Genomic DNA, 13,943 nt, shown 5'->3' with positions numbered 1-13,943 from the left:
ATGGCGAGTCGACATGCATGTGGAATGAAAGAAGCTAGCTCCGCTTGTGGCAATGTCATCACCAACACCACGACGACCACATGGAAGAGGTCTTCCCGCAACTATATTGGCACCAAATAGGAATACATTTTAACGATGAATATCACAACAACCTACGGGTACTCAGTTATTCAGCAGAATAAACTACGTTGCATGTAAATATAAACACGACTGCGTACATATAAGAAGCGCTATGAGTAGGAAGAGCCAATATTACATTATTCTTTTAGAACTGGCCTATCCTGTTGGGCTATAGTTTTCTTACAAGTTATCCACTTTCAATGTGGTTTTCAAAAACAGGTTCAGGAGAAAAGAAAATTTAATGGCCTGCGTTTTAAATGTATAACGTGGGAAAATGTACCAGAGAAGTTGCATACATCACTGCCGACACTTAGTGGAATGTTGCAGCCAACATGGAGTGGCAAGTTCCGTTCTGACAACACCAGGACGAAGGCAATTTTTGATTACTAGCTGCAAAATAAGGGATTATAAACCTCGAAAACCTTTATAACATTGGAAAAAATTTCCTAGTCATGGTTGATATGCCACATGCCAATCAGTGTTTTTACGAACGTATTTAGGTGCATGCATGCCATCCCTTCTTGTACAACATTTTACGGTTTCCGTTATCTTATATTTTATTCATTATTTTTCATTGCACATATAAAAAAAAACTGATCGAGTATTTCTTCATGAATGTCTTGCTGCAAACCGTATATAAATTGGAGGCTTTGAAACAAGAATAGAGTCCAATAAAATAGGTTAGTTTGAAAAGAGCCTCCCTGTATAACAAAGCATTATCTCTTGTGCAGTTTGCTATAGGCAGCGTATCTATACTGTGCACAGCGAGGCTCGCAGTAGAAGCTAATTCCCCACTGTTTGCTGGATAAAGCTTTTTGGTATCAAAGTGTCACTTCGAAATCTTTAAGTAAATACACAGACAATCTCACGATTATGCCTAGCAATTTAGTTTGAACTATTTACCTCTCTGGTTTTACAACTTGCATATTTAGTGCATTGTTCTACTTTTGTTTGCAGAGAGATGTCAACCACATGCGCTTGAAAATGGCCTTCGGCCTTCTTTTTCTCTTTGGTAAGTCAATCAAGCCGAGAAAATTTGTCATACTGTCTAAATAATAGGGGGCATAAGTTTTACAATACAGTGACTTGGTCGAATCGCTAAGCTATTAAAGGAGCCCTCACCTAAAATTTCAAGCACAGTTTGAGTCCTCCAATCGAATGCTCAGTGTGCATAGGTTTTTAAAGGCCTGCTTTGAATGGCGTCCACCACCCGGAAGGTATTTTATTTCGAACGCAAATGGCTTACGAAGACTTGTGCGCTCACCAGCGGAGGTGTGATGTTTCGAAGTGACGATCTGAATTTAATTACGTGCAACTATGTCGTACCACAGTTGCAGGGTGCTTGTGCCGGTGGCGTTTCAAGTGCGGTGATAGGAAATGTCTTCGTGATGGACAGCTCCAAAAAGTCGTTTATCAAAGCTTCCAGTATAAGGCCTGCTCATGCAAATTTCGACCCCTGTCTACGCGCCTCCATGACGCATTCAGTGTTTGACTTAGGCACCGTCATTAAGCCCACGTTACTCAGAAACGTCCCCCTGAAGTCTCACTCAATAGAAGAGACAGAAATTCACTTAAAACGGAAGTACGCTTGACAAGCGCTCTAGTTTTTGATGTGATGAATAATTGGTACAAATGATTTACAATGCAGAAGTATGTATAAAAATGAAATCGACCATTTAGAACTCTAGTCCTGGCGTACAGTCTTTATCAGTGGACTGCCGTAGTAACTAATCTTTGTGTCAAACACGATGATTAACCCGAATGTTTTGTTTCTTTTAATGAAAGAAGGGCCTGAAAATAAAACCATCGTTTTCGTTTCTTATGATAAGTGCGTTAATTCACCTGATGTTTGAGATGTAACTTGCATCTGGCCCCTGCTATCACGTTTGCTCTTCGGAAACAATAATTTATTGTGACCGTTTGCGTGCTTTGTTATATTTACACATATTTTCTCTCTGCTACACTTTATGAACTCGGACTAGGAACTCCAGTTGATGACCATAAAGCATTTAAGAAGCATTGTCCTGTCAACCAAAACCTTTTTTATGTTTACTGCACCTTGATAAACTTTGCACTCAACACAGACTTTTGGCGCCCACTGTTCTGCAGTGGTTCTGAAACTGAAACGCATAACTTCTTGTGGTTTGCAGCAATCATTGGTGAAACTGAACCAGCTGAAGGACTTCGCCAGTACCTTAACATAGTAAGTAAATGGGAAGTTGAAGCAGCATATTCCACAGTTTCTGGCCAACGTGGTGCTCTCGTGCCCTGTCGTCGCTTATATTAGACTGGCTTGCCCCGATTTAAAGTTTCCGTACTCCGACACCATACTGGGAGTGGGACGTTTTTTTTCAACTGTTCTATTGCCTATATTCTCGTGTTTAGCATGAAGGAGACTAAAATCACACAAGAACACAATAAAATCACATTAATAAATCACAACAGACAAGCTTGACGGAGTACTGTCCGGTTATTTTTATTTATTCAAAAGCCCAGGTCATAGCGCACTGCAGCTTTGTTATTACGGCTTCATAACAGAACATAAAAATTACAAAGAAAATTTATAGGTGCATCCTCAAACCCGCGCCGACAGTGCACATCCAGCCAAGGTTACAGCTTACCAAACGACGTACACTAAGACCGGAGAAAGCAGAGGGTAGGCGGCCCGGTTTGTATGCTACAGCAGTGTTTCGACTCACACGAATGATGTGTATTCAGCTTTCAGCAACTTACATTTTCACATTTCTTTTCATTAACATTAACACATTTTAGTTACAAAGCGTAGTTGACCTCTCCTGTACGTTTTCTTTGACTTCATTCGGTTACAATGCATAAAAAGGACCTATATTCTCGTTCATCTCGACAATTACATTCTTCAGGTTTCAGCGCTTTTACGAATGGATCAAAATGTGCATCACAAAAAAAAATTGCCGAACGTTTTTCGAAGAATTCGTACCTGCCCCGTATACGACTCTATTTAAAGAAGCACGGTGACTCTCTTTGTGGGTCAGAGTCAGCGCGCTCTATAGAGGATCCCCGGACCCTCTTAGGAAGATTGAAAGGACTTCTTTGCGAAGAATCACGCAACCACTTTTGAGAGAGTAAGACGACTCTTGCCAGGGGCACTCCTACACTCTCGTGTCTATTGCGAAACGAGGTTCCCTCGCTTCGAAATAGACGCTGGCTATGCATGAATGAAAGCACTTCTTAAAAATTCCTTCAAAATGCGCTTTCAGAATAAACCCGGCTTTGCGCCGGCATATTCCGAGACCCAAGCGCTTTCTCCGGTAGTCAGGGGCACGCCGTGGGTGGTTATTTACCGTGTCTTTCGAAAGCGTAATCCACCCTTAAATATCTAGCTGAACACATGTGAGTACGAGTGCCCGCACGACACAAACGCAAGCAGACGCCGTCTACGTTAACATCAGACACGGCATATACTAGAATTACCACTCATAGCTTCCTTAGTCACGTATACTCTTTCGATTTTGTTTTAATGCCGAACGTCATCGCAGATGTACGCAAAACACGAAAACAGCAAGCAAAAACGAAAGAAAAGAGCGCAACAACGCGCCACTTCAGAAGTTCAGAACGTTACCGGCGAGGCATGTACTAAAAATATAGGAGACTGTCGCGTACGTGCTGAAAACATCGCTCTCTATGTGCCCTTCAAACTACCGTCTTTAGGACAACAACAACAATAACACCATATACAACGTGTAGAAGTGTCCTGTGCGCATACTTTTTAAAGACGATAGTCTTTCTTGGGGACCTTCGACGCAAAAACTTAGGTCTGTCTGTCTGTCTGTCTGTCTGTCTGTCTGTCCGTCCGTCTGTCCGTACATTTACCTGTTTGTCCACCCTTAACGGTACCGAGTACTCTGAGTGGCACCAGCCGATACCCCCCCCCCCCCCCCGGCCGACCCAATCCGCAGCGCCCAACAATGTTGATCAATATTCAGCGTTCATACTTGTGCAATTGTCAATTAAGAAGCAATTTTTGCGCATGTCTGCGGCAGCATAACAACACGTATATATTCTGCGTGTGCGTATTTTACTAGAAAAGGCATACATAAGTAATTCTAAGGACCGCAGCGTTTATCACGCTGCGCTGACCATACAACGCTTGCACGAAACGGCAAGTGTCTTTAACGCTTTGCTAAGACGACACGGTGGTGGCACCTACCCGTCGCCTTGCGTTCTACACCGTATGACCTCTGAGACGGGCACGCATGCCCGCCTCAGGGCCACGCGCTTCGTTATCCCAGAAACTGCCAGATGGCGCTCATGTCTGACGTGTGACATGACTTGATGCCCTCGTTCGCCTCCTCTGCACGCTCGAGGCACTCAGCGCCACCAGAATACCATTCACCAATTTTCTTGCGCAGAACATTAAATGAACGTTTCGTTAACTCTCTCCACACGCAAGACGACATTTGCAAATTAACATGGAGATACGGGGCCATTTTTTTTCTCATGTTTTCACGTGTGGCAGCACGCGGAGCACTTGAGTATTGATGGGACTATTGTTATGACGTAGACTAAAGCACATGTGAAAACAATGTTGAGCCTGTTCGACAGTGCGGACACAATATGGAATAATCCATACCACACGTGGACCATCTGGTGTGAAATTATAGCGCGCATTTTGTTCGCCAGACGGTCGTACTCATTTCGAGTCTTGTGTGCCTTTACTGTGCCACAGAATACGGAATGCTATTCTGCGTCGGTTCTCCGAAATTGGTCAGTTATGCCTGTCAGCAATAAAGAGAGTGCTACCTTCACAGCTAAACTACGAGTACTGTTCGTTGACCATTTCGAAAAACGCCCCCTCACCCGCTCCCCGCCCCATTTACCCTACTTTTAAAGGTGGCGCTGAAAGCGTGACTACATGGAGCAATATGAATGGTATTACGTATTTTGTTGTACATAAGGGGCAGGGCAGGGACATTCCCTCTGAGCACGTCCGATCACCCTACGCAGGTTTTGTACATATTTAGGGTAAATCAAGGGCTTCTTGCCTATTATCTTGATACGCTAGCTGTCTCTGGGGAGTGAAGCCTAATGTTACTCCCATCGATTTTCTTCAGTCTATATGAGCGGCTTCGATTGCAACTTGTATGAACAGAAGTTTAGGAAGCAATGTGTCTGCCCTTTCTCTTGCTTGGCACTGACGATTTCGAATTCCCGAATATCAGTAACCGTTAGAATGATGAAGAAGATGCCGTCCAATTAGTCAGCAGCCGCATTTGTGTACTTATATTATAGGAGCACCTACGAGGAGGGGTAGTTCGTTATGATGCGACAGGTACATGATGTCGAACACGGTAACAATGGGAACGTCTTTATTGAACCAGTATTATAAAGAACGGCCATGGAGCCCCACCACGATAATCTAGTGGCTAAGGTACTTAGCCGCTGACCCGCAGGTCACGGGATCGAATCCCGGCGGCGGCGGCTGCAATTTCGATGGAGGCGAAAATGCTGTAAATTCGTGTGCTTGGATTTTGGCGCACGTTAAAGAACCCAGGTGGTCTGAATCTCCGGAGCCCTCCACTACGGCGTCTCTCATAATATTATGGTGGTTTTGGTACGTTAAGCCTCACATATCAAAGAACGGCCACGGAATAAACACGTTGTGCTTGGAGTTTATTATTATTATTATTATTATTATTATTATTATTATTATTATTATTATTATTATTATTATTATTACTATTTTGCGTGTGCTAACTCACCAGCTCACAGACGGTATGAATCCGGATGTGCTCTTGTATTGTAGGGAATATTGTATGAAACTTTGCCTTTAATAGAGCCAACATGCTCTGGTCTGTTCATATCCGAATCATTGCCACCACCGTTACAAAGGACAAGAAGAACCACGAGGAAAAAAATTGGCCGCGTATCTTCATGTTATCTGCAAATGTCGTCTAAAGACGATAGTCTTGCGTGTGGAGAGAGTGAACAAGACATTTATTTGATGTTCTGCGCAAGAAAATCGGTGAATAATATTCTGGAGGCGCTGCGTTAGAGTGCCTCGAGCGAGCAGTGGAGGCGAACGAGCACATCAAGTCACGTCACACGTGAGTCATGAGCGTCATCTGGCAGTTTCTGGGAAAATGAAACACGCGGCCCTGAGACGGGCATGCGCGCTCGTCTCAGAGGTCATAAGGTGTAGAACGCAAGGCGACGGGTAGGTGCCATCAGCGTTTCGTTTTAGCAAAGCGTTGGAAACACTCGCCTTTTCATGCAAGCGTTGCATGGTCAGCGCAGCTTGATTAGTGCTATGGTCCTTAAAGTTACTTATGTAAACCTTTTCTCGTACAATATGCACATGCAGAATATATACGTGTTGCTATGGTACCCCAGACATGCGCAATAATTTATTTTTAATTGATGACTGCACAAGTACTAACGTTAAACCTTGAGCAACATAGGTGGGCGCTGCGGATGGGGTCGGCCGTTTCAAGTACCTGGTGCCGTTAAGAGTGGACGGACAGACAGACAGACAGACAGACAGACAGACAGACAGACAGACAGACAGACAGAAGGACAGACAGACAGACAGACAGAAGGACAGACAGACAGACAGACAGACAGACAGACAGACAGACAGACAGACAAATTGAAATTTTTACGTCGAAGGTCCTCAAGAAAAACTATCGTCTTCAATATCGTCTTTAAAACAACAAGAACAATAAAGAGCTGAAATAGTTGGCGAGTATTCATTCTAAAAAGAGGAGCATGCAAACACAGAAACAAGAGAAGAGATCAAGGGAACAAGAATGCCGACTATCAACAGAAAAGGCGCAGCGTGGCGGGAAAGAAAATAGACACAAAAGCCCATCTGCGCGTGATCAGGTAGGGAACTGCATCTGTTATTCAGGCACATGTGGCTGTCTACATGACACTTAAATTATCCGGTATTCCCAACCCTGTTTAAGCAAGAAACTAGAAGGCTGGCTCACGCATGCACTCCTATACTATACTATCGATATTCTCGGTCTCAACAATTATGCTCGTTTCTTCATTTTTGTGCCTGCACAACACAGCATTTTTGTCAAACTTAGGCATGCATTTACACTCCCTGACAATGTAAAAAAATAGACTAGATAGTGGGCATCCGGTTAACGACCTCTTATGCTCCATTAAAGTTTTAATAACACAGTGGCCCATGTGTCCTGCGTATAAGAAGCCACAGCTAAAGAGACCATTAAGAACAACGCCTGTACTGCAAATATCAATTTTTTTTCGCGTGCTTTATTAAACAAATGTAACAGCGCCTTAGGCCTATTACTTGCTACGTTTAGTCACTGCGCTAAATTATAGCATCCTCGTCGCGGTTGCAAACGCGCCCCGCCGCGGTGGTCTAGTGGCTAAGGTACTAGGCTGGTAACCGGCAGGTCGCGGAATCGGATCCCGGCTGCGGCGGATGCATTACCAATGGAGGCGGAAATGTGTTAGGCCCGTGTGGTCAGATTTTGGCGCACGTTAAAGAACCCCGGGTGGTCGAAATTTCCGGAGCCCTCCACTACAGCGTCTCCCATATTCATGTGGTAGTTTTGGGACGGTAAATCCCATATATCAACCCATCAGCGGTTGACAAACGCTTAAAAGACGCCTTCGGAAAATGTAATAAAGAAGTGTACGCCGACCATTACTTGATCTTTTTTCAGCAGTGACAAATTTGAATCAATGGTTACCTCAGAGAGCAAGAGATTTGAATAATTGAAGGAATACTACGGTTTTCTAATTAATTTCTCAATATGGCGTAATACAACCTCTAGACATTTTCAGAATGTTATAGGAGTACCATGTGTGCTGTCTGCATTGTCACAGATCTTCGAAACCGCCCTTCTCATCGAAGCACTCTCAGGTTGTAAAAAACAGAATCGTCATGCATTGGTTGACAAATGGTGGAGCTTAGTGCCATCTGGCGGAGCTCACTGGCAATCAAGAATCTTAGCGGTGGTGCGCTGTGTTTTGTAAACATGGTTCGAGAACGCAGTAGAAATTAGCTTGTTGAAGGTATTCCTTACACGCATTGCTTATCTTACAGGTAAAGAAAGTATGAAGCATGTACAGCGTCAATTTTGTTTTTATGGCCGAAAATAAGCAAGCTAAGATATACGCATACGCCGCTGTGAAGAGAAAGAAGGAGCAAGTAATAGACAAACGGCGGGTTTACATTTGTTTCGCAAACCGCACATAAAAATTTACTGCTTGCTTTATGTGCGTGTGAGTAAAGTAGCCTTTAGTTGCGGCCGCTTCTGCGCAGAGAAGATGGGCCGCTTGGTTTATCATAATTTACACAGCATAAGAGATTATTTTAACTGAAGCTTCACCTAATTATATGTACATTGTTCAGATTGTAAATGCTCTCCAAAGTTTGATAAGGGTTAGTGTTGTACAGGCACCAGAATGAAAGTACGCCCCTAATGGTTGAACCCTGGGATATCGATGATATTGGTAGCCCATCCTTGAACCAGGCATCCATTAACTTGCCTAAAGAATAATCGAAATATCTGACCACTTGTCCTTTCCACAGAACCCCATGTGTGCCGGATTAACCGGATGTGCAGATGAGTATACATGTCTATTTTCCTTTTCACCGCAATGTGCCTTTTCAATTGATGATTGGCGGTTGTTTCATCTTGATCTCTTTTTATCTTATTACAAAAACAGCAAACTAAGGTTTTATTTTTCCGGTTAGCCTTTGCTTTGTGATAGTCTAATAATACCTGACATTGCGCCAAATTAAAAAACATTTTTCACAAAACCCACCTTCCCCACTTCTGTGAGCTACCTTGTTTCTACGTACACGTGCAGCTTTCACTGCACTTGACGAAAGCACTTCTTCTTCCACATTACTCAAAGTGGTACTAAATAAAGTCCGGCCGCCGACGTTTCCGGACTTGAATTGCTGTGAGGACATTGCTGCTGTTTGTTATGAAAGCCTGACAGAACGATATGTTGCGATTGTTCAGCAATGGTGTGTTCTTGGGCAATGCTAGTCTCACGACTTTTTAGTATCGTCACAGACTCTCTTCCCTTGTTTAATTCGTTTAGACTTAATCCTTTATGTCTCTTTCATACTTTATTTTGTTTATTATCAATTCTTTCAAACTATCTCGGCTGTCCCGAGTTTTAGTTTTTACACCCTCATTCCCTTCTCAAGCTCAAAGTAGACGACCAGCGAATTTCTGTAGGGAATTCGCCGATCTTTCATTTACTTCCGCTTTCTCTCGCTCTATCACTCTCTTTACGAAAAAAATATATTATCTCTACTTTTCTGGTCGAGAAATGACTTGACTTCTATACTGTTCTGTAGTCACAGTTGTAATAAGCCATTCCTATTCTTTGTACTGCTCCTTGTACTTAGTTTGTATGTGGTAACCCATTTTGCAGCGATCTGGCGCACTGCCGCTTGGGTAGTTGTTCTTTATGTAAAGCGAATGTGAGTCTTAACTTTTATATAACTCGTCGACTGTTGTGACCAGTATTCCGGCTTTTTATTATTATTATTATTATTATTATGCATGAATGATCATCATTGTGGTGTTCATTTTTCCTTTTATTTCACTCATCGGAGCGCAGCTTCTACCAATGAAAGAAGTAGATCAGGACAAGTCACCAAGGCTTTCGATGGTTGTGATGCAGCCACGCTACTTTTACTGTGTGCTGTATCCATGGTCACGGGTGATCAACCCGGTCTACTGCATGCGGCAATACAAAATATACCAGGAATACATCCGACGTCGAAGCTCGTCGACAACAACACCAAACGACTTGGGATACAATCCTGGGCTCATTGACCCAAGAGTGGCGTCACTGCATGGCTGACGCATCGGTGGCCAGTGAATCGCGGTGCAGAGCAAACGAGGCTTCGTATAACTTTTGCTAACAAGTATGTGCACAGCTCAAATTAGGCATGGGAACGTGCATATATAAGCACAAAAACACTGTAGTTCTGTAATGCCGAAACAAAAAAAAAACCCCAAAATAATTCGAAATCCCAATACATCATAATCTTTTATGCCAGACATTCGATGAGAAGTTCGTTCTTAAGCCTGGTGCGCAGGAAGTCTTATTTTTACCACGTTACCTGGGGTGGTTTGAAAGGGACACCACACCTAAAAAGCTGAAATGCACAGAGGCGTCAGAAAACTACACGACCAAGTACTGGGAGGCGCAACTGTCCGACCCTGACTGGCCCTGACCAGGCCCACCAGCTACACCTGGTCAACCACATTTTTTTGAGTGGCGCAAGTACAGAAGTACAGTGGTTCTCAACTTGGACTCCCAGCTTAAGGATATTTTATTTTTGAATAAAGCTTGTCTCTTCTATGTGGTGGTTTGGAAAATGGAAGATCAGCGTGCAAGTGTTCCTTTAGAAGCCAAAATCTTAACTCATGATGAATGAATATCAACTTTATAATTTTTAGATAGAATACTTTTACACACTAACCTCGCAGTGCCAAAGTTACCAATTACGCTAAGCTGATTTTGAAACCTCGACATTGTTATTTGTATACAGGAAACCTAATTCACGGAACATAATACAGTTTTTGATGCTCTAGAGCAATATTTCCGCCAAACGTAGTTTGTTAAACGCATTAATAATGATTAAATTATTGTTTATACTGATGCGAAATTTTCACTGTGTGTATGCGCGCACGTGTGTGTTTGTTGTGCGTGTGTGTTTGTACGCGCGCGCTTACGCTGCTATCACTCGTCATACTCATGACCCTTTATATTGTTTCTTTTGAACTTTTCTGCTAATTAATTTTCTCATATGTATTGTTCCCGTAGTGTTTTCTATTTTTTCTCGAGGAGCCTAGGTTATCAATAAGGTATACCCATTCAATGCATCGTTCTATTTCAATCCATGCACAAAAACGGCTTTGGTCGATATGTAAACTTTTATGGCATCAATAATATTTAAAGATGCCGAAGTTTTGATTTTAAAGGCCTTGATTTTAAGTTGACTTCTAATTAGTTACACGAAATGCCTACAAGAAGGCACTGTATACAGCTTTTCATAGGTTGAAGTAGAGTTGGCAACGTAGATAGCTCTGAAAGCTAATTAAAAAGGTGCCCTGACTCAAGCATTTAAACCTCGAGATGTTTGCGTCGTTTGATAGTCCTGCATGCGTGGATTGAATTGCGACATCACCACTAGCATGACGTAAACAGATACCTTTCGTTAAGATACACATACGAAAACAAAAGTGAATGTGGTTGACGTCACAAAACATTCATGGCGTGCACACGAATCCGCGACTGGCACTCAACGAGCGCTGTTGCGCTTTGCCCTCTGCTCTCAATGTGGTTTGGGCTTCATACGGCCGGAATGCTTTTCGGTTTTCTAAGGGAGACATGCTCAGAGTTCCCACATCGCTTCATCCTGCAGTGCACGTTGAACATCCCTGAAACTTGAGCACACAGGATCTTAGGCGCAACACCCGCTGTTGGGAACCTCGTTTTAACAGTTTTAGGTGGTTGTTTTTAAGTGACACTAAGATTGGTCACAATTAAAGACATTTGCATTAACTATATGCACGTTGGAGCATTTACAATTCAATTTCGATGTTACCTGACAAAAGGCTGCAAATTACAGTAATAAAGTGACAAACAAAAATTTTGCTGCCAGGGGTACTTCAACGAACAAACATTACCCCAAATATGTTCTAATTCAAGTAATATTATAATGTCGTTGTTATTCCAAGAAAGTAGTGAACACACAGAAAGAGCACTAGTTGAGCTAGATATTCTAAGAAACGCGCATACACAACGTGACCAATAATGTCCAGCGAACTTTCCTGCATTTATGAACGGCTTCAGAAGAGGCTGATCTGCCATTGATGATGTGGTCGACTTGATCACCAGCCTTGAATAGGAAAGAAGCCGACGCAGACTAGTGGCGGCGGTCTTCCTAGACATTAAGGGTACCTACAATAATGTGCTGCATTATGCGATCCTTGACGCATTGGAAGATTTCAACATCAGTGGACGACTGTATGCTTGGATTTTTAGCTACCTTAGAGACCGCACCATTTACGTGACGAAAAATAACGGAGACACTGTTCGATATAAGGTTCATCGTGGCGTTCCCCAAGGAGGAGTTCTCAGCCCGATCTTATTCAATGTCGCAATGATCGGCGTAGCAGCAGAACTTCCCAGCATGGCGAAGATCAGTGCATACGCTGACATGCATATGGGCATACGGAACTACTCGTCCGCAATTACGAGCTCGACTACAGCGTGCAGTGACAATCACATACAAATATCTACGACGTTAGGGGCTCACTCTTTCAATCGACAAATGCGCAGTGCTTGCGTTCACGCGCAAGCATATGTCGCAATACCCGATATTTATTACTGGTACAGTGACACCTGCTGTAACGCATCACAAGTTTCTTAGGGTTGTCGTACACAGAGATCTATCGTGGACGAGACATGTCGCAGTACTTAAATCTAAATTGAAGAGCTTTGCTCTCGTTCTTCGCCACGTGGCAGGAGCAAGATGAGGCTCATCAGAATCATCGCTACTTCTATTGTACAATGCTCTATTTGTGGGATACATTCGATACAGCATGCCGGTGCTCTCCAATATGAGACCTAGTTGTATGCAGGCGCTAGAGAGTGTTCAAGCTCAATGCTTAAGAAGATGCTTGGGTCTACCGCGCTGTACTTCAACAAATGGGACCATCGCAGAGGCTCGGGCTTGTCCCATGAGTGTATACATGCTCTGCGAGCCACTTAGAGTTCATCTTCGATTGCTGAGCTGACAGAGACAGCACCCAATATCAGTACTACTCGCCACTCACCCAGAGTGTAATTTCTCAAGGGTAATATCGCGGCATGCGGATATTCTACCATCACGGTTTTCCCCACCAAATGTCCCTGCAGTGCCTCCATCGGTCCTGCCTAAACGACCTGTTTGTCTTACGATACCTGGAATTACGAAGAAGTCGCTGGTTTCTTCTGTTGGCCTCAGACGACTGACCCTACATCGCATTTATACAACGTACGGCAATTCTCTGCACGTGTACACCGATGGGTCCACCGCACTAAACACCTCCGCCACAGCCTTTGTCATCCCAGACATGGATATCGCTCGACAATTCAAAGTGGACCATAAAACTTCATCAACTGCCGCAGAGCTTGTCGCTATACGGGAGGCAATAATATTTCTTTCCGGAGAGTGACCTCGAGCTTTGACTATTTTCTGTGATGTCAAACCCACTTTGCAAACCATTAATTGCATCATGAAGCAAAGTCCATATTACATCTTGGCAATAGAAATTGCAGAACTTACTCAGGTTGCTTCAACGAATTGCCATCTTGTCACTTTCCAGTGGATTCCCGCGCATTGTGGCGTGATGGGAAACGAAGAAGCAGACGCTGAAGCTAAAAATGCCTTAAGCAGTGCCCCTGAAGCACGCATGGCGTTTTCACGAGCTGACACAAATGCCCTGCTTCGCTGCGTGATGCGCAGCTACGCACTTCAGCACTGGACTAAACCAGAACGCCGAAACCGACGACTTCACAAAGGAACCCGGAAATGAGGTTCTGCATGCCCCCTAAATTGAAACGGCAACTCACAAGTATAATCCACCGCATTCGTCTTGGTGTGGTGTACACCAGACGTTACGCACATATCATCGGTCACAGTGACACCGGTCCTAATTGTGAACACTGTGATGTGCCAGAAACACTTGAGCACATATTCTGTGTCTGCCCAGCATACTGTGAACGACAAACGCTGATTTCTTCTACAGAACAATATCGCAGTAGGTCATTAACTGATGAGACCGTGT

The 13,943-nt window shown here is 43.5% G+C and overlaps 1 protein-coding gene across 1 annotated transcript; it reads left to right on the top strand.

The window, feature by feature from the left end:
- Positions 1 to 1,083: 1,083 nt before the first annotated feature.
- Positions 1,084 to 10,765, top strand: LOC142777040 (uncharacterized). The gene is made up of 3 exons (XM_075881343.1): positions 1,084 to 1,132; positions 2,271 to 2,323; positions 9,718 to 10,765. The coding sequence occupies exons 1-3, from the start codon at positions 1,093 to 1,095 to the stop codon at positions 9,961 to 9,963; spliced, it is 339 nt and encodes a 112-aa protein (XP_075737458.1). The 5' UTR covers positions 1,084 to 1,092; the 3' UTR covers positions 9,964 to 10,765.
- The last annotated feature ends 3,178 nt before the right edge of the window (positions 10,766 to 13,943 follow it).

This window comes from Rhipicephalus microplus, chromosome X (genome assembly GCF_043290135.1).
Source record: "Rhipicephalus microplus isolate Deutch F79 chromosome X, USDA_Rmic, whole genome shotgun sequence".
NCBI classification, from domain to species: domain Eukaryota; kingdom Metazoa; phylum Arthropoda; class Arachnida; order Ixodida; family Ixodidae; genus Rhipicephalus; species Rhipicephalus microplus.
The sequence above is the reverse complement of the archived record's forward strand: the minus strand, read 5'-3'. Positions and strand labels throughout refer to the sequence as shown.

What these genes read in the sequence shown, in the direction of transcription:
- LOC142777040 (XM_075881343.1), top strand. Translation starts at nt 1,093, where the DNA reads ATGCGCTTGAAAATGGCCTTCGGCCTTCTTTTTCTCTTTG. An exon ending in CGGCCTTCTTTTTCTCTTTG is followed by an intron (nt 1,133 to 2,270) that starts GTAAGTCAATCA and finishes TGTGGTTTGCAG; the next exon opens with CAATCATTGGTGAAACTGAA. An exon ending in TTCGCCAGTACCTTAACATA is followed by an intron (nt 2,324 to 9,717) that starts GTAAGTAAATGG and finishes ATCGGAGCGCAG; the next exon opens with CTTCTACCAATGAAAGAAGT.